Consider the following 21,590-nt stretch of genomic DNA (forward strand, 5'->3'; position numbering starts at 1 on the left):
GCTCAGCAAGAATGTTATATTTCTTCCTTCTTCCACCAAGTGTATTAGAAAGGTAAATTATCATATAGGTCATTTTAAGTTATCCCTTCCCTGATTATTGCCTACTTAAAGAACAATTGAATTATATAGTTGAAATTTGGTAAGAGAGTAGAACTTAAATGTTCCTACCCCCATGAAAGAGGAAGGAGGAGGAGGAGGAGGTGCATAATGAGAAAGAGGAGGAAAACATGAGGTGATGGATGTGTTAATTAACTGGATGGGGGGAATCCTTTTACATTGTAAACGTATGTCAAATCACCATGATGTACACTTTAAATATCTTACAAATTTATATGTCTATTATACCTCAGTTAAGCTGAAAAAAGAACAACTGAAACTTGACTCCATCATACCTTGGAATTTCTCTAAGAAATATTTAGTTTATAAGGCCCCAAATTGGCATAGTTAACCTTGCAGCCTAGAAATTGTATATTAAAAAAAAAATTTTAATCTCAACATGATAAAGTCAGTTTAAGGTCTTATTAGGCAATTGTGTTTGAAAATAATTTATCTGTTTCCATCTGATTTAATATGATGAACTTAGTACGTATATCTACCTCAGATCTCCTTCCTGCTGGACTTTGCCTGTATCATTGCATTGTCCACAGGGCTGCCCCATTTGCTGTTTTAAATCACAAACCTCGGGGCTTCCCTGGTGGCGCAGTGGTTGCGCGCCCGCCTGCCGGTGCAGGGGAACGGGGTTCGCGCCCCGGTCTGGGAGGATCCCACATGCCGCGGAGCGGCTGGGCCCGTGAGCCATGGCCGCTGAGCCTGCGCGTCCGGAGCCTGTGCTCCGCAACGGGAGAGGCCACAACAGAGGGAGGCCCGCATACCACAAAAATAAATAAATAAATCAATCAGTCACAAACCTGGTGGTCCATTCTTTTGTTTAAAACACTTTAGGGATTTGTTTGTATTGTAGACTCTACAAGAAGTTTCTTTTCAAGCTACGGATTTAATAATTTGGTCATAGAATCAAATAGTGACTTGGGGTTGAAATTCCAGCTCTGCCATTTACTAAGCTAAGCAAGTTAAGTAATATTTTTGGCCTTATCTTAAAAATGTGTATAAAAGCAGTACATATTTTTGTGTCATAATGAGAAGTAAATAAGACAGTACATTTGAGTGTTTAGCCTAGTGTTCAGCATATAGAAAAATTTCAATAAGTATTAGCTATCACTATTTTTTATTATCATAGAAATAAAATTCTAAGTATACATACATGGTTCCAGCCTGCTGTTAGTTCTGCATCTTCCATTTCCTCCATTTTTTTCCTCCCCCCCCTTGAAACACACTTACACACTCTTCGTTCTAGCCTTACAACCCAATTTTAGCCTGAAACATACCAGGCTTTTTCATGCCTCTGTCTTTGTATGGGCTGTGCTGGCTGCCTGGATGCCACCCAGCCCATTGTTCTTCTCATTCCTTACATCTCTCAAGATTCAGCTCATGTATCTCTTGTGACGTGGTGTTTCCAAGGCTTCTCACTTATAGAATTTATTGTACTCATTTGTAGTTATCTCTTTACCACTCATCTGCTTCCTTAAGTCATAAGCTCTTTGAGGGCAAGGACTTTATTTTTGCTCTCTATATTCAGCACAATGCTAGGAGCATTGTTAACACTCAGTAATTATGTTGAAGGAATGAATACTTGAATGAATTATTAAGGTTGCTTTGCAGCCCAGTACAGGCAGCCATCCGCTTTTCATAACTGAATTTTAGCAATTGCTCCTCTAGTCTACACGAGGACAACCATCCCTCCTCACTACATTTTTAGTTTCCCTCTTGAGTATCACGAAAGTTATTTCACTTGATTCATGGTTGCCATCTGGTGGAAGAAAAGGGTAACTACAGGTTCATGCTTAACTAAAACCATACAGAAGTTAAGATGATTACTGTCCCTTAATATGAAATTTCCACTGTTTCATGTTGGTTTCCAGAAACAGAGAGTCAAGAAAAACTCCCTGGTATTGTTCTTTCGTTCTTGTATATTTGTTTTCTTAATATTTTAAGAAGTTGGTCAATCACAATGTTTTCAAACATTAATTGGGCAAATAAGATGTATGGGAACTAAATATTGTTCACATGTTCCAGTATGTAATAGAATAAAACTGGAAAGTTTTATAATGCTTGTTTATAAAAATATTTAAACTATGACTTTAGGAACTTTCCAGACTCTAACTGCTTTAGCTTATATAGAGAATAGTGAAAACTAGTAGCACAGATACTAGAGCAAATGGTCCATCCAGTGTATATACAGCTCTAACTTCTGAGATTGCATACGATTTTTTTCTTATAAAATGGAGAAAAATATAGTTAGTAATTAAAGTGATTTAAAGTAAACTGATTATCTAAAATTTGGATATTGAATTTTTAAAATGTTTCTGTGACACTGAAGTCTTTTGATTCATTTATTCACCAAGCATTTGAGTGCCTACCTAATGCCTGATATTGTACAAAATGCTAAAGAACCAGAGATGAAAGATGTATTTTCAATTTTGGCTCAATTAATGAATATTTGGGTAAGAATGTAAAGCTATATAACTTTTCATAAGACAAATCATACCAACACCGTTTAGATTTTCATAAGAGTCCCTTATGTTGGTTGACCCATCCATGTGCATTATAAACATCACAGATATAAAGATACCAGTTTCGAGGACTTCACTGGTGGCGCAGTGGTTAAGAATCGACCTGCCAATGCAGGGGACATGGGTTCGATCCCTGGTCCGGGAAGATCCCACATGCTGCAGAGCAACTAAGCCCGTGCGCCACAACTACTGAGCCTGTGCTGTAGAGCCTGTGAGCCATAACTACTGAGCCCGTGAGCCACAACTACTGAAGCCCATGCACCTAGAGCCCGTGCTTCTCAACAAGAGAATCTACCACAATGGGAAGCCTGTGCACCGCAACAAAGAGTAGCCCCCGCTCGCTGCAAATAGAGAATGCCCCCGCACAGCAGCGAAGACCCAACGCAGCCTAAATAAATAAATAGATAAAATAAATTTATTTTAAAAAAAAGGTACCAGTTTTATTCATGCCGTTTTGATGGGTTTTCTTGGAGTATATGAATCTAAAGGGAAGTTCTTTATGATTTCTTTTTTTTTTTTTTTTTTTTTCTGGTATGCGGGCTTCTCACTGTTGTGGCCTCTCCCGTTGCGGAGCACAGGCTCCGAATGTGCAGGCTCAGCGGCCATGGCTTACGGGCCCAGCCGCTCCGCGGCATGCGGGATCCTCCCGGACCGGGGCACGAATCCATGTCGCCTGCATCAGCAGGCGGACTCTCAACCACTGCGCCACCAGGGAATCCCTCTTTATCATTTCTAATAAAAAGTATAGATATGCATTAAATATTCACATTGCTGACATTTTATATTCCACTTATCTGATGGATAGACCTTATTTTTCCATTTCAGTTATCTGGAGCACTATAATGGACCAGGAGGTTAACAAAAAAGGACTAAGAGGAAACATCACAAAGCCCGTGCACCTCTCTCCACTAAGAAAGTTAAACATTTTCCTGGTCTTTAGGGTAGATAATTGTGCCTAAAATAGCCACTTAGAAGCAGCGTTATCTGCCTATGGAAGGAGAACCCAGAGCTTCTTAAGTAACCAGGGTGATTTGGTGTGGGAATCAACTTCATATGCAGGAGACATGCACGTTACAACCCTCCCTTCATGTTCCAAAAATGGCCTTAAATCTACCCCCCAAATGCTGAATTTTCTTCCATGCATTCTCTTTGAAGAACTGCAGAAGTATGTGTTTCAATTTAGAAAGATTTCCGTCAAAAGAGGTTAAAATAATTTTTCATCTTTTAGAGTAGTAAAGTTGAGTTAAATGGGACATTCACTTATGTGGAACTCTTCATTCCCTGATGGCACTTGTTAAATGAGGTATTATGGAATTGAGCTATCATTTATAGAACTTTCATTTGAAAAATTACATAGGACACACACATATATATCCAAATTTAACTTTAACTGAAGAACCAAAAAAGGGCCCTGAGAATTTATCTAGTTCTTTGGAAGGGTACCATTAAAGTATTAAGTTAAAATGTGTTATATATAAAATTTTGTTTCATACATCTCTCGAAAGAATGATTTCAGAGATGGCAACTCAATTTATAAATAGCTATCCAAAGCAAAAATGGCCAGCCACCTGTCTTCTAACATTCTGTTAACCTTCACTATTTAATTGCCTGAATGTGGACATATGATTTGTGTTAGAAAAGAAAGCTTGGTTTGTTGAGTGGGTGTAATAAGTCATGTTGACTTATTTAATGACTTCTTTATCCTAGGGCATTCAGATCAATATGTTTTGAAGAAGAATCACAGGTACTACCTTGGGGAATAAAAGGAAATTAATAATTGAGTATTGTGAATGGCAAAGTTTATACTTTTTCTTGTCTAACAATTTTCATACTGATTTATGACATTTGGAAATTGCTTATTGTAACAGTAAATCTCGAGGTGGGTCTCCCTTGGATATGGACTGTCTGGATATAGGACCTAAAGACAGGACACTGTTCCATAGCAGATGGCTTTTGCTTGCCATTTCAGAGACAGCAGCCCTCACTAAGCAATTCATTATTTTCTAAGGTTGAAGCAGCTGTGGGTTACTATAATTATGAATTTATTATATCCCTGCCAATCTACTGTGAATCCTAATTCAAACTTTACATGTCTCTTTGGAACCTTATTCATTTTCTCCTGATTATGTGGTTCCTGACAAATGACAGTTTGGAGAATCCAAAGTTGCTAAAGTTAGTTTTTTATGGGGCATCACCAGTTGCCCATTGTTTTTAGAATGCCTAATGACCTTTTCATTTTTAATGTTACATCAAGTTCAAGCAGCCACTCTTTATATTGTCTGTCTACATTTTTATCCACTCATTTCTTCTGAGGATTGCCACAGGACTGCAATGTCCAAGACTCTCCCTGACTTTTTAGGTTGTGTGGTCAAGTGGAAAGCAACAGAATGCTTAAGAAATCTCTCTGGGGTGTTAGAGTTTTCAATCACTTTGTTGGTTTTACATAGCGAATTGTATGTACTTATGTTTTAGAACTAATCAAATTGTTTTGTGATTATCTGTTTAGTCATTTCTGTAGCTTGATTGTGAGCTCTTTCAAGGTGACAACTCTGTACAACTGATTTTAGTACACCTGAAGCCCAACATAGTGCTCAATACATGAGGGCAAATAATAAATGCAAGCTAAACAACGTCACTTGTATACACACATCATACACACATGTCTGCTAATTTTGCTTTAGTTTGGCAATTCATCTATACCAGGGTTTGGTAAACTTTTTCTGTAAGGAGCCATACGGTAAATATTTTAGGCTTTGTGTACCATACAGACTCTATCTCACTGCTCAGTGCTTCCGTTGAAGTTCAGAAGCAGCCATAGACAATATGTGAACAATTGGGTGGGGTCATGTTCAAATAAAACTTTATTCACAAAAACAGGTGTCTTTACTGTAGTTGGCCACCCTGGATTTAGACCAAGGCTCATAAACAGGTTTCATCTCCTACGCTAACTTTGGTTGATTGGTTGCTGCCTGGAATACTGTATTGAGAAGGATTCTCAGGGTGGGTCTGGGCTTAATGGCCCATGAGGGCAGAGACATGTTGACTTGTGCCCACCATTTATTCCTAGCGGCTAGCACAGTGCCTGACACATAGTAGACACTCAAGTATTAATCAAAAGGATTAGTTCTAGCCCATGACTGCATGCCTGCTCATACTGCTGTAGTCTTTTGGAGGTGAAGCAGGACTTGGGAAAGGGTATATTTTTCTCTGAACTGTTTGCCCATTCAGATTTTAAAATGTGTTGTTTTATATTTACACAAGCAGGTGCATTCACTGCTGAAATTATAGCTTTTCCATACAATTAGGTATCCCATTTTTCTCTTGCTAAAATAAGATACCCTTTCAAACTGTATGCAAAGTTATGCAACACTGCTGGGAATGCTGATTTGCCTTCCTCTCTGCCGAATTTTGCTTCTCTTATCCAGGCTTCACAATTCCATTGGCCGTCCCCGGCAGAGGTCAGCTTTAGTGCTCTGATCATGCCCAGGCTTGGTCAAGAGGAAATCACTGTGTTTTCAAGGTGCTTTACCACAGGTCATCCTGTGGCCTATTTCACACAGCTTGCTGAGATTTGCTTGATTGTCCACAAGCCGTTGGAAAAGGGTTCCAGGTCCTCCTGGTATCAGAAGTACTCAAGGTCAGTTAGGTTGCTTTAGGGAGGGCTCACCCTTTCAGAGGCTGAGCAGATTGGCAATTTGATGCCGTAAAAAAAGCCCGTGGCACTGAGGGTAGACAGGCCGTGTGGGAATGTCGCTGCACACAGTCAAGGTTGTTACAAGAATTAAAAATGTTTACATGCCAAACTGAGTCCTGGGGGATGCAGAGGGCTGTTATTGTGGAGAGTCTGGTACAACTCTGGATGTACATCAGAATTTGTTGTCTAGCTTTGTAAGAATACATGTGCCTAGATGTTATAAAATCACAACTCTAAGGGGTAGAAACCGTGTGTTTCAACCTTCAGTGAGCTTGTTGAAATGTAGCACAAGTTTAAAAAGCAGATTCTAGGGTCCTACCTGAAAAATTGTTATTTGCTAACTATGGAGCAGGACCCAATTCTGCATTTTTAAGACACCCCTCCCCCCTCCCAGGTGCTTCGGAAGCAGTTGGTTGGAGTACCACCCTTGAGAAATACTGATCAAGTCTAACCACATCATTTTGTAGGAAAAACTACAGCCCTGTACCTAGTGCCCTTTTCATGCTTGTATCTAATAAGACTTCAGGGTGATCCGGTTCACGAACTTCATACCTGGGTTCCTAAAATGGGACACTACATACTTTGTGTTTCTGGGAAGAGGGTCCATTGCTCTCGTCAGATTTTCATTTAGGTTCGAAATTATACATAAATTACAAGAAACACTTTCTTGGTTTGAGATAAACTCTGGCTCTGCCTAAACCAGCCATCCTGTTTCTGTGGTATTAAACAAGATTTGGTGCCCAAGAAATATAAAATAGTATGACATCTATATGCCTTATGGCAAATGTCAGAGTGATAGAAAGAATCACAGGGGGGCTGATCCTTTTCTCTTTTATGTTTGTGGCTATATAGAATGATCACTCACAGGGGTTTAAGCCTAGTTTTAAAGCACCCTCTCCCTATCATTTTCTTCCAGCATGCCTGCACTGGGCTAGATATTAGGGAAACCGTCGTATGTGAAAAAATTTTGTCCTACCTGCTAGTTGCTCATAAATTAGTGATGGGGCAAATAGATGACTAGTTGGAGACACTATGAATGAAGTGGTAGAGAGCTGTAGTAGAGGTCTGATGAAGGGCAGTGCTGTGGCAGCTTTGGTGAGGCAGCAATAGCTTTTGTTCTGAAAGATTCGCTTGCAACATAAGCGATGACTCCTATCCGTACAGGAGTAGTTTTAAAACGATGTGCCACTGAGATTGGTCATGTTGTTTGACTTCACTCATTCATTTATGTAAAAAAACATATATTGTGCACCTTTAACATAAAAGGCACTGTGAAGGCTCCTTAAGATGTAATATTTAGAATATATTAAAGTTACTCCATCTTTAGTTTCAATGTTATAAATTAATTAACATAGAAAGTACAGTGTTGTGATCAGTTGCCTCATATCCTGTCTGGAAAGGGGTAAAATATTAATTTAGTAAGTGAAAAAAAAAACAAAACAGGGCTTCCCTGGTGGTGCAGTGGTTGAGAGTCCGCCTGCCGATGCAGGGGACACGGGTTCGTGCCCCATGTCCGGGAAGATCCCACATGCCGCAGGGCGGCTGGGCCCGTGAGCCATGGCCGCTGAGCCTGTGCTCCGCAACGGGATAGGCCACAACAGTGAGAGGCCCGCGTAATGCACAAAAAAACAAAAAACAAACAAACAAAAAACCAGTATGCGGTAGATGGCTACCAAATGCATTCTTTATTGACCTACGTGTGAGATGCAACAAATTACATTTTCCTTCTCAGGTTAACCTCAAAATAGTTTTGATGGTTGGTCTTGTGGGTAGAGCCAGTGGTGGTGAAGACTAAATAAAACTTTCAGGCAGTACAGATTTTTGTGTTTTCCTCTATACAGGGTTAAATTTCTGAGTAGACAACATTTGTCTTTCCTGACCTTTACTTGCCAACTTTACACCTTATTCCCAGGGATTTCTCTGGGTGCTTTCCTGCTTCGCATTCCCCCTCCCTGTGTGTAAAAATCTGATCAACATGTCCACACTAAGACTGACCATTTCTTGGTGTATTACTCTTCCTTAAAATATTTGCCTTTTGGGAAGGGGAAGAACTGGCATAAACCAGAGATTGCAAGCTGTAATGTTAGAATTTCAGGGCTCAAAGCCAAAAGGGAAAATGATTTGGGCGCAGGGATCCTTTTCGGGTTCCTCAAATCACACTACGTTAGACCAGATTCCTGGACAGAAAGATGGACCCTTTTCCAGCCCCCCACTGCACATACAAGGAACCTAAATCTCATACTGTTTTTTTAAAAAATATTTATTTATTTATTTATTTATTTTTGGCTGTGTTGTGTCTTCGTTTCTGTGTAAGGACTTTCTCTAGTTGCAGTGAGTGGGGTCCACTCTTCATCGCGGTGCGCGGGCCTCTCACTGTCGTGGCCTCTCTTGTTGCGGAGGACAGGCTCCAGACGCGCAGGCTCAGTAGTTGTGGCTCACGGGCCCAGTTGCTCCGCGGCATGTGGGATCTTCCCAGACCAGGGCTCGAACCCGTGTCGCCTGCATCGGCAGGCAGATTCTCAACCACTGCGCCACCAGGGAAGCCCCTCATACTGGTTTTGAAGGCACTTTTTTACAAAAAAATTAATTAATTAATGGCTGTGTTGGGTCTTCGTTGCTGCGCGTGGGCTTTCTCTAGTTGCCGCGAGCGGGGGCTACTCTTCATTGTGGCGCGTGGGCTTCTCATTGCGGTGGCTTCTCTTGTTGCGGAGCATGGGCTCTAGGTGCGCGGGCTTCAGTACTTGTGGCTCACAGGCTCAGTAGTTGTTGCACACAGGCTTAGTTGCTCCGTGGCATGTGGGATCTTCCTGGACCAGAGTTCGAACCTGTGTCCGCTGCATTTGCAGGCGGATTCTTAACCACTGAGCCACCAGGGAAGTCCCTTGAAGGCAGTTCTTAAAGCCGTGTCAAATTGGGGACATCAACCCAACTGGCATTGGCCTTGTGGTTCCCTACCATCGTGGCTACACCTGCTCTCTGGAGGTGCTCCCTAAAGAGCCTGATAGGAAGCTGTGGGCAGGAGTCAAGTGAGGCCCAGGAGGGGTTCTCTGGCCCTGTTGCCAGCAAGGAGCTTTTGGCTGACTCCCTGAGGGACTGCTCTATTGTCATAGCTATAGAGTCCTTTTTGATGAATAATTCATGCGTGTTTTGTAGTTCGTTATATCAGTTGGTCCCATTGGCTTTCTGAATCCCCAAGGACATTTTTAGTTAGCAATATGCATGGAACTTTCTAGAATACATTTGTATAGCGCTCATGGAAGTTAAATTTTCCTCAAGCTTTATAGCCCAACATTCAGAAATGGAAGAGAATTTTATCAGTAATTAATTTCCTTTGAAATAGGAAATATTTTTCTTTCTGTAAACAAACGTTTTACTTCTAATGATCTCAAGTGTACAGAATGTGAAACAATATCTTACTTCTTTTTATAACTGCTGAAGACAAAGGAACTCACCTATCACACAAATTTAACAAGACCACTGTGGCTGAGTGCTGCTTGTTTTCTCGACAGGTTTATGAAAAACTCTACTGGTTGGCAGTTTTTATGTTGCCATCTCTCAGGAGAACTGAGGTGTGTGTATGTGCTTAAAATAAAAGAAAAAGAAAAAGGAAGGACCGTGGAACTAATATAGTATGGCCTGTTCCCCCTGACTCTCTGGAATATGTGTGGTAACTGAGGGCCAAAGAATTTATTAATCATCACTTTAGTAGTATAAGTAGTAGTGAAATAACCTCAACTTTTTTTTAGACTGTAAAAAGATAAATTTTTAATCCCTTGGAGTTTGAATGTAGATTTCACCAAGATAGTAAGATTAGGAAAATGGACCACATGGCTAAACAGTATTTGATACCGCCGTACTGCGAGATATATATATATATATATAAAGTCTCCATCTGCTGTCAGGGAAGCCATCGTTCAAGAAGTGGAGTTTTAATTATATTTTCATGCTATAGCATGCTTGGTGCTACCTTGTGAATATGCCTCAGATTACATATGGATCAGATAACTGTTAGAGTTATTAAAGGTTTGTCCCTTGAGGAATCCCGGAGGAAATGTCCTGAACCTATAACTTAGCAGTTGTCATCTTAGTGTTTAAACTAAATGAAAACTTCACTCTCCATATTAAGTAGGTTAGGTTATATGGCTCCGAGTCCCTAGCATGCTGAGTGTTATGCCCTCTGTGATGGTCATTTTGCCACACAACTGACTAGCATTTGCATGTCCACAGCTTTGGTTCTCCAGAGCAATCTCAAATCTCCATAATAAGCATAGGATAGCATTGACAGACTTCAGGTTTAAGTCTGAGACTTTTTCCTGATGCCGTGTGTCTTGAAGGAATCAAATTTGCCTTCTTGAGGCAGAATTGTGAATTCAGGAGTGCAAAATGGTCCTCTCAAGGAGGTTTTTCTTATTTAAATAACCCCTCCAGGTTAGAAGTGGTGGCAAAGACTAAAAATGGAAAGAAATGACACTCTTGGCAGGCGAGAGAAAAGAGCAACTCCCTTGCCTCTGTCCTCTTGCTGGTGGGCAAGGGCGCTCACTCTGACTTTGTTTTGAAGTGCCTGGAGCCAAAGAGCAGTTGTCAAAAGTTAATGATAGATTACCCTAAGAAAGATGGATGCTAAGGTGGACCTAAGTAAATTCACATGCCGTCCATGCTGGCTGCTGTCAACTCAGCACATGTGCATTCACCTCCCTTCAAGGGCAGGGCAACCTTGTCTGCAATAAAAATATTACTTCCTTCTCTCTTCTGTCTTCCCGTGGCACGAATTTTGAATGATCTCCTTTATGATCTCTCTTTTATCTCCTGAATACCTAGCGATCATCCCTGAGGTACTGTTTGCTAAAATTCAGCTCTTTTCTACTCAGCATTTGCAGAATTGATTTCCCACCTAACCTCCCTTGTGTGTCTTCCTCAGTGTCAAAATCTTCTTCTCCTCAGAGGGTCACTGATCAGATGCCCTCGGAGCCAGATATAGCACCTTGTTGTGTGTGGCATCAATGTTAAATTTAGCCTTAGCATGGGTCCCAGGATCAGCCCCTTTGCTTTAGTCTCCTTTTGATCCAGTCTTAGAAGCCTGTGTCCGTTCATAATCGACCCTCATATCAGAAGCAGCAGCACTGTGTGTTCCAAGCCAGGCATATATATTGTGTAAATATAAACTGAAAGGCGCTGCCGTCAATTATTCGAATGTCCCATTCATTTCAGTGGAGCCTGAAGATGTCTCTCTGCCAAATTACCCTGTGTGTGTGTGTGTGTGTGTGTGTGTGCACGCACATTAAATAAAATGAAGGGGGAAGGGTAATTTATAAAATCAGATAATTGGAAAGATATTAAAATCCTGAAATTTCTTATCTTGGCAAAGCACAGCCTGGACCATCCTTGAGGCAAAAGTGGGTATTTCTTCTTAAGATGCATTTTCCAGGTTTTGTAATCTTAGAATCTCATCTGCTGGTTTTTCAAATTTGCTTTGAAATTGGGTCTTTACATCAGGATCAACATTTATAACAACTCATTACAAACTTAATGATAAAATCCATTCCTTGATTTTAAAAATATCTTCTAAGTAAGAATTTTTTGAGTATAGGGGAAGCTTTCTTTCCTTTGAATACCATACCTAATTTTTTAAAATATAAAATTATATACTGTATACTAGGTCTTAGACTTGGTAATAAAATAGAACATTTGATTGAAAAGAATGGGGCAAAAAAACCTCCTACAACTATGAAATATGCAGTACTAAATAAAAATTGTAAGGCATGTTTTCATAGTTAAGGACATCAGAAGCCTATTTTTATTTTAAATCTGTTAAAGTTAAAATGAATAGTAACTTACCCTTTGCAAAGTCCTAGAGAAAAATACTAAAAGTTATTTGAACATAGTTCTAATTTACTCCTGATCTTTCTCTAATGGAGGCTCTACTAGAATTTAATTTAATATCATTTAATATCTTTTCTTGGAAATAGCTTTTGCCTCCCTGGAACTTGTAACCAAAATCATTAGTATGATATTTTTCTTTGGAGTTCTATAAAATAATACTTTTTCCTCCTAGAGGTTTTTCTTTTTTTAAGGGGTGGTGGATATTCCATAAAATACAGAGAGGTGGATGGTTTTCAGGCTTACAGTTAAGTGTTCAAAGTAAATTTAATATGTTTCACTGTACTCTGTTTTCCCATTGTTTTCAATAGCATCTCCATCATCTTTAGCTTCCAGTTTTGCAACACTGAAGCCATTTTATGGGTTTTTCTTTTCCATCTGTCACCAAGCTTTTCTCATGTGCTCTTTTATTCTCTTATCAACGGCTTTATCCTAGTCTGGGGCTGCTTTACCCTACAAAAGAAGGGACCACAGTAGGCATTGCCTTCTTTTTAAAATACAAAAATTTTTTTCTTTTCTGGTTCAAAAGCATTTGGTGATTCCTGCTCCAATCCACGACTCACTGCGTAACCAAGGATAAATTACTTAACCTCTCTGAGTCTGTTTCCTCATCTGTGAAAACCAATAAGTGTTTTCGTGAGGGTGAAATAAGCGAACACATGTGAAACATTTGGCACAGTGCTTGGCACATAGAAAGTGGTCAATCATTTTTCTATTTTTTTTATTTTAGAAAATTTGGAAAATGAAGAAAACTGCATAGAGAAAAAATATCACCCAAACTCTTACTAGTCTGAGATAACTAATGATGCATATTAACGTAATTCAACCATTTTCCCCTCATGTGTGTCGTAAACAAACTGCTTTGTAATCTGCTCTTCATTATGAACGTTTTCCTACATTATTAATATTCTTTCATAACATGATTTTTTTTTCATAACATGATTTTTAATAGCTGCATTGTGTTCCATTTCTTGGCTATCCCATGACATAACCAATTTGTAGACAAATTTTCATGATCTTGAATAATACTTTGATAAACATGTTTGCTACACAAGTCTTTATGCTCATCTTTAAATTTTCTTAAAATAAATTCCTGGAAAGACAATTACTAGGTTAAAAGTGTAAATTACTTTAAAGTTTTTGTTACTTTTTTTCATTTGCTGTCCCAAAAGTGTCCGATTTATATTCCAATCACAGTGTAGAAGGCCATTTTCCTTTCCTTCAGACTTTTTATTTGTCTCCCTGCTTTAATCTTTTTCTCTTTCAGTGCATTTTAAGCTCAACTCCAAGCACATTCTTACTCAGACAAGATTTGATAATTTATTCACTCTTTTTGTTGTTTCGGTTGTTTCCTGTTAACTAACTGCTACAAATCAAAGCTCTACGGTTTAACAGGGAGTTAAAACTTCTCCACCTCTCATCTCTCTCAGACTCCTAGTTTCATCACCTTTTTTATGATTTCTCCGCATGAACTCACATTCACTACTTTCTAGATTGCTTTTCTTTCCTCCAGCAAGAACTTCTTACCTCAAAACGGATCCTTAAACAACACCGCAATGATTTCCTGATTCTTTTTCTTGTGCCCTCTTTAATTTCTCTCCCTAGAGGCCGCTCAGCACTCACAGTAGCTCATATGTTAAACAAAATTCATCTCAAGATTCCTGTCTGTTTTTGTATTGGTTTGTAAAATGTGTTTTTCCAGTGTTTCACCTGTGTGTGCTGTTTGCATGTTAAAACTGCAGGTTGATGGCAGAGGTCTGTTCTCCCAACAGCGTCAAATCTAATGTGCTTCACTCAGCAGATGCTCAATAAATTAGAATTGGCTGGCTGACAGGTTTTCTTTTTAAGATGAACTGTGAAGCGTTTAGCAGCTTTTGAAATGCACTTTTTTTTTTTGCACTCTCCCTCCGTGTCCCCCACCAAACTCTTTCATATACACTGGTTATTTCTTAAAGAACATTCAACTGTTATAGTAAATAGCGTTTTAACATAATGACCTACTAGGTCAGCATTCTATCCACTAGGTTCCCAGAATTTAGATCCTCAATCATTCTGCTTCTTTTATCTTTTTCATCCATTGAGTCCTTTTACAGGGTTTATACTCTAGCCCTTTTCTGTCTTCCAGACTGAAGTTGGCATGGGTAATATGAATGTATGCACATTCTGTAAGAAGGTGCTTTGGGCACCTTTTGTGCCCTACCTCACAAGCTTTTAGCTCATCTTTTTATTCTAGCTATTAACCATCTTCCCAGGTATAACTGGAAGAACTGATGAACCTGTGTCTTCCCCTTTCTGTCCTGAGGCTTCTCTGCCACCACCTGGGGTATGTTTGGGAACCTACTCAGCAGTTCAGACAAGCAAAACCTGAATGCCCAGGAGGAGTTAACACCCCTCAAGGCAACCCTTCACTTGGACACAATTCTGAGGCATTCTACATGACTGCTCAGAGAGTCCTAGCAGAATTGAGATAATTGCCAAATGAAGAAATAGAGGCAAGAATGGAAAAGATCAAACAATTATGGAGAGGAAGTTTTAAATAAAGCTTCATATACAGCTTTGTATATGAAGTACATAATTTACCTTGTTGGCATGTGAATGTTGATTTGGGTTTCAGCCTTTTACTTCCTAAAATAATGGCTCCAATAATGATTGAAGACCCGGTGTAGTTCCATTTGCCAGTAAAAAACCAGACTTGTATGCTGTTTCTAGAATCATGAAAGGAAGTTCTGATTGCAGGCAAAGAATTATGAACTGTCCAAAAGTTTTCTCTAAAAGCTATCTCAAAATCCCTGATTCTTGGATACAGTGAAGATATTCAGCTTCTGTGGTAGAAAGTACTGAACTGGGTGCTGGGAGAGCACAAGATGTGTAAGATACAGTCTTTACATCAGCTAAACTGGGGAGCTAAAATACCTGTACCTCTCTAAATACTTGAAAGACTGTTGGTTGCTATTAGGTGGGTTCACTAACAGAGTTTATAGCATTTGAGCCTACTTTGGAGGATGTGAAGGATTGGCCAAATCCATAATTTGCCTACTTTCGCTCAAAGTTATTTTGAAGATACAGAATGATAACAGCATAAATTGCTCAGAAAATTATAAAGTACCGCACAAATGCAAGACACTGAAAATGGTAACAAAGTACTGTTTCTGATAGTTAGGTTATAAGAATATGCAATTTAGGACTTAAACTTCTAGTAGCTCTTATCATTGATTAAAGAATAGATAAGTAATCCTATATTTTAATTTTGTTTTTCACTTCATTTTTAGAATTCTAGTGAAGTTTTAAAATTTAAATTGCTATTTGTATTCTCTATCACCTGTGCAATAATTCCAATCTCAGTTAATAATATGACAGCTTGTTTTTCTATTGAGGTATGATTGACATATTAGTTTCAGGTGTACAGCATAATGATTCAATATTTGTATATGTTGCAAAATGATCACCACAATAAGGTCTAGTTAACCACACATAGTTATGCATTTTTTCCTGTGATGAAAACGTTTAAAATCTGTTCTCTTATCAACTTTGAACTAAGCAATACAGCCTTATTAACTATAGTCACCATGCAGTACATTATAACCCCAGGACTTATTTTTTTTTTTAAGTGGAAGTTTGATATCTTTTAACCACTTTCACCCATTTTGCTCACCTCTGGCACCCACCAGTCTATTCTCTGTATCTATGAGTTTGGTTTTTGTGTTTTTGTTTTGTTTTGTTTTTATTTTCCACATATAAGTGAGATCATAAGGTATTTGTATGACATCCTGTTTTTTGGCATAGGTTTATGCTTGAACATAAGGTTTTGACTGACATTTGAATACATTTAGAGAATCACCTCAGTATAAAGGCGATTTCTTGAAATATCTTGATAGAAGCTAGTATTTTGCTAGAGTTGTTTCTTCCTATTCCTCTTAAAAATCTTTCCCAGAGGAAAGAACTCTATACAGTAGTCCCTCAGTATCCAGAGGATTGGTTCCAGGACCCTCTTGGATACCAAAATATGAGTTGCTCAAGTTGCATATCAAATGGTGTAATATTTACATATAACCTATGCATATACTTTAAATCATCTCTAGATCACTTATAATACCTAATACAATGTAAATGCTATGTAAATAGTCGCTGGCATGACAAATTCACTTTTTGCTTTTGGGAACTCTCTGGTATTTTTTTGGAATTTAAAAAAATTGAAGTATAGTTGACGTACAGTATTATGTTAGTTTCAGGTGTACAACATAGTTGACAATCAGTAAGACAGTAAGTCCAGTAACCACCTGTCACCATACAAAATTATTACAGTATGATCGACTACAGTCATACCTCTGAGATATTGTGGGTTTGGTTCCAGACCGCCACAATAAAGCAAATATTGCAATAAAGTGAGTCACGAATTTTTTGGTTTCCGATTGCATGTAAAAGTTATTTTTACATTATAGTCTATTAAGTGTGCAATAGCATTATGTCTTAAAAAACCAATGTAATGTAACTCAATTTTAAAATACTTTATTTTTTTTTCATCTGCTGAGTCCACGAGTAAGATAGTTAGGGAGTTTGCGATTGACATGTACACACTGCTATATTTAAAATGGCTAACCAACAAGGACCTACTGTATATATAGCACAGGGAACTCTGCTCAATATTATGTAAGAATCTAAATGAGAAAACAATTTGAAAAAGAATAGTTACATGTATATGTATAATTGAATCACTTTGCTGCACACCTGAAACTAACACAACATTGTTAATCAACTATACTCCAATATAAAATAAAAAGTTAAAAAACAAACGATTTGCAGAAACAATTTCATGGCTTAAAATGAAGACTTTCTGAAAAAAAAATACTTTATTGCTAAAAAATGCTAACCATTATCTTACAATGTGGGGTTGCCACAAACCTTCAATTCTTAAAAACAAACAAACAAACAAAAACAAAAGCAATAAATTGAAGCACAATAAAACAAGGGATGCCTACATATTCCTTATGCTGTGTATTACGTCTCCGTGATTTATTTATTTTATAACTCGACGTTCGCACCTCTTAATCCCCTTCACCTATTTCACCCAACTTCCCACTCCCTCTCCTCTGGCAACCACCAGTTTGTTCTCTATATCCATAAGTCTGTTTCTGTGTTGTTTGGTTTGTTCGTTTGTTTTTTAGATTCCACATATAAATGAGATCACATAGTGTTTGTCTTTCTCTGCCTAATTTATTTCACTTAGCATAATACCATTTTGTTGCAAATGGCAAGATTTCATTCTTTTTTATAGTTGAGTTATTTCCTTTGTACATATATATACCATATCTTCTCTTATCCATTCATCTATTACTGGACTTTTAGGTTGCTTCCATATCTTGGCTATAGTAAATAGTGCTACAGTGAACATAGGGGTGTATATATCTTTTTGAATTAGTGGGTTTTTTTCCCTTGGGTAAATACTCAGAAGTGGAATTGCTAGATCGTTTGGTAGTTCTATTTTTAATTTTTTGAGGAACCTTCATACTGTTTTCCATAGTGGCAGCACCAATTTACATTCCCACCAACAGTGTACAAGGGTTCCCTTTTCTCCACATCCTTCGCAGCACTTGTTATTTGTGGTCTTTTTGATGACAGCCATTCTGACAGGTGTGAGGTGATATCTCATTGTGATTTTGATTTGCATTTCCCTGATGATTAATGACGTTGAGCATCTTTTCATGTGTCCGTTGGCCATCTGTATGTCTTCTTTGGAGAAATGTCTATTCAGGTTCTCTGCCCATTTTTTAAACGGATTTTTAAAATTTAATTGTATGACTTCTTTATATACTTTGGATAATAACCCCTTATCAGATACACCATTTGCAAATAGCTTCTCCTGTTCATTAGGTTGCCTTTTTGTTTTGTTGATGGTTTCCTTTGCTGTGCAAAAGCTTTTTAGTTTGATGTAGTTCCATTTGTTTATTTTTGCTTTTGTTTCCTCTGCCTGAGGGGACAGAGCCAAAAAAAATTGCTAAGATCAGTGTCAAAGAGCATACTGACTGTGTTTTCTTCTAGGAGTTTTATGGTTTCAGGCCTTAAAGTCTTTAATCCATTTTGAGTTTATTTTTGTATATGGTGTAAGAAAATGGTCCTCTTACTGAGGCCACACTGGTGTGCAGGGCTGGCCCCCAGTACAGCTGGCTGTAAGGACTGGCTACAACTGTTGCAGGTGTTCTGGTGTGCAGGGCTGACCCCTGGGGCGGAAGCCGCTTTGGGGGGATGCTGGTGCCTGCCAAGGGTGCCTGATGGGATGGGCAAGGCTTAGGGCCACGTTGGAGGAGCTCTGGTGCTGGTTGAGGGCACCTACCTGGGCTGGTGGGGCAGGGTTCCTTTCCAAATATCTTCTGTCTGCAGCTGGTTGAATCCACAGATGTGGAACCCGCAGATACAGAGGGCTGACTATACATGAAGTTGTACTGTTTTAGAAATGAAATGCCAAAATTTAATTCCACTATAGTAAAAAATATAGGCCCGGTTCCAAGACCTCCACCATGATTTAATTAAAAGAGTAAATCGGGCTCCCCTGGTGGCGCAGTGGTTGAGAGCCCGCCTGCCGATGCAAGGTACACGGGTTCGTGCCCTGGTCCGGGAGAATCCCATATGCCGCGGAGCGGCTGGGCCCATGAGCCATGGCCGCTGAGCCTGTGCTCCGCAACGGGAGAGGCCACAGCAGTGAGAGGCCCGCGTACCACAAAAAAAAAAAAAAAAAAAAAAAAAAAAAAAAAGAGTAAATCAGTGGACACAATAGGAAGGAAATGAGTGGTATGCTTTCAGTTATACTGAATACACCAATATTTGTTAAACGTGCATTATGGAATTATTTCCTGTACCTCATAGATATTTCCAAGGAAAAAAATTCAAGACACGTGTTACACTGAATAGCAAGGTAGTGTGAATTTTAAAATAGTTATTCTGCAGTATGTCTCTTTATTTTCCATTGTCAGGAGAAAATTGTTATGAAACTCTAGAATTAAATATGTTGTGCTAATGTGCTGAGTCCATTTACATTCTATGGAATAATTTTATTTGTTCTGCACTAGCTGGCTGGCAGAGAAAATGAACAGTGTTTGGTGATATTTTAAAGTTGTAATTTCATCAGCAACCGACTTAGGGGATCCAAATATAAATCTGGAAATGAAGTGTTGTGTGCTATATTTTGCTACTCTGAAGACTGAAATATAACTTTTTCCACCACTTCCCAGGGAGTTTTTCCTGAGAAGTCAGTTGTCATTGTTCTGGCAAGTTTCTTTTCATCCTAAACTGTGCTAACATTTAGAAGGAAAACTACGAAGGTTCTTTACCAAAAGAACATATTTTAAAGATAATTTTTTTTAATTACAGGAATTTTTAAAAAATATTAAACTATGTAGATATGTCTTCACCTTATTCTGGGCCCATACCCCAGAGACAATCCTGTTTAACAGTTTCTTTTATTTTAGTTTTCTAGTGATTGTGAGTATAATTTTAAACAATATATGTATGCCTTCATTTATTTATCAACTTTAGACCCTATACATATGATGGAGGACTGCACTGTAAGAAGATGCCAAAACTCTTGGCATTCTCAAGAGATATGTTTTAAGAATTTCAATTCTCCTGAGTCATACATGCTGCCGTATTACTTAATTTCTCCCTTAAAGTTCTATTTAACTTTAACTGTGATTCTTAACTGGAAGGGAGAAGAGTGTGCTATGGCCCCAGTCCACCAGAAGAATGTCTCAGAATCTTTGGGAAGGTCTTTTTCAAAGTACAGATGTCTTCCTTCCTACCTCCAAGGGAAGCTTGCTTACCTGGTTGAAAGTCACTGTGTGTAATTTCAGATGTTACTAGTTGGGAGTACACTGTGCAGATAATGTAGGAAGAAGCAGGGGGAAAAAAGTTAAGAATAATATATATAAAGGCCAGATATTTAAGTGGTGAACAGTTCTTTTCAGGTTGAGGCATCTTTGTTTTAGGTCTCGTTTTCTGTTTCTCCTATTATTCCATTATCCGCCCTAGCAGAGGGCTTTCCTTTTTATTTACTTCACAAGAGTTCCTGCATAAGCATTAATGAGCAGAGAACAGGAAAGCAAAGCAGAGGTTTGGATGCCACAGGTTAGGACAGCTTACTGCTGAGATGAGTTACTAGTTTATGCCGTCTAGATTAGGGCGAGTCAGATTTATATCCAGTAAAATTACTATCACAGGGCCTTCTGGGTTCAGTGGAATAGCTGAAACTCTGAGTTCAACTCCATGAATGCCAATCCATCATCTTTTGTACCTTTAAACCTGATAGAAAACTCTTAGAGGTCTGTAATTCTGTGTATTTGAAGATCAACCTTACTTGGTACAGTGGAGTCTAAAAATGACAACAGTGACAAGAATGTGATTGTCTAAAGAGTTGGTTCCACAGTACTTTGAGTTCTCACTACAGCACCTGAGGGGAAGTTCAAAGCCTAAGATGAGAAATACTAATGGGGTTCTCTACTTGTTTTATCTGCAGACGGCGGCTGAATATGTAAAATCTCGACTCCCAGAGGCCCTTAAACAGCATCTTCAAGACTACGAGAAAGACAAAGAAAATAGTGTATTGTCTTACCAGACCATCCTCGAACAGCAGATTCTATCAATTGACCGCGAAATGCTAGAAAAATTGACTGTATCCTATGATGAAGCAGGTATGTTGGTCTTTAATAGACACACACACACACACACACACGCACGCACACAATGTTTTTTCCCTGAAAAAATTTCTTTTTAGATTTTGGTTAAATTAGGTCCTTTTCTTTGGTACAAGGTGAAGGGCAGACTGGATTCAAAGTTATATAACATGGATTAACAGTAAGTTTCTTCTCTGCAGTTTTAGTATCAAAGATTTCATCAGGAGATTTCTAAAAATGGCTCTTAAATATCAAATCCCTTTAAAATTTTGGCTCTTTTTTAAGTGGAATTGTTCTGGCCTTTTATCAAGCATGTGCTCCTGTTGATTTAATCTTTTAAAGTGTCACTTCAATTTTGGATACCAGCTGAAAACATTTACATCCAATAATCCAAGAACTGTTAGTTGCTTCAGGTGTTATTTTTTAATTTCAGAGATCTTCTTTTCTAAAGAGGTACCATTTTTTTCCTGAAGTTTCAAGCTGAACTTGACTTTCTTTTCCTTAAGCTCCTCAGATGAATCCTAGCCCCTAACACCACACTGGACACTTCGGTTCACTGCCTTCCATAAGTTCATATTATCCGAAGGAGCTTACTGAAGGCCTGGATAGACCTCCTTACAACACCATTTTATCTATTACATGGTTTGTCGGCTAAAACCTAATTTTAATGAAACCAGTGCAGTATTACTTGGAATTATTAAAATCTTTAATAAAATTAAACTTATTCAG

General features: G+C 38.6%; 1 protein-coding gene across 6 annotated transcripts in view; it reads left to right on the forward strand.

Annotated features, from left to right (window-relative positions):
* PPM1L (protein phosphatase, Mg2+/Mn2+ dependent 1L) overlaps positions 1-21,590 on the forward strand; it is a 353,976-nt gene that overhangs the window by 192,153 nt on the left and 140,233 nt on the right. For all 6 annotated transcript variants that reach the window (XR_003680160.1, XM_028490691.2, XM_024124286.3 and 3 more), the window contains one exon: positions 20,705-20,879. Coding sequence is in view for 5 of the 6 variants with exons in the window: in XM_028490691.2 (XP_028346492.1) it covers positions 20,705-20,879 (175 nt within the window). In the remaining variant the exon portion in view is untranslated. The remainder of the gene's footprint in view (positions 1-20,704; positions 20,880-21,590) is intronic.

The sequence above is a fragment of the Physeter macrocephalus genome, chromosome 1 (genome assembly GCF_002837175.3).
Source record: "Physeter macrocephalus isolate SW-GA chromosome 1, ASM283717v5, whole genome shotgun sequence".
NCBI lineage: Eukaryota > Metazoa > Chordata > Mammalia > Artiodactyla > Physeteridae > Physeter > Physeter macrocephalus.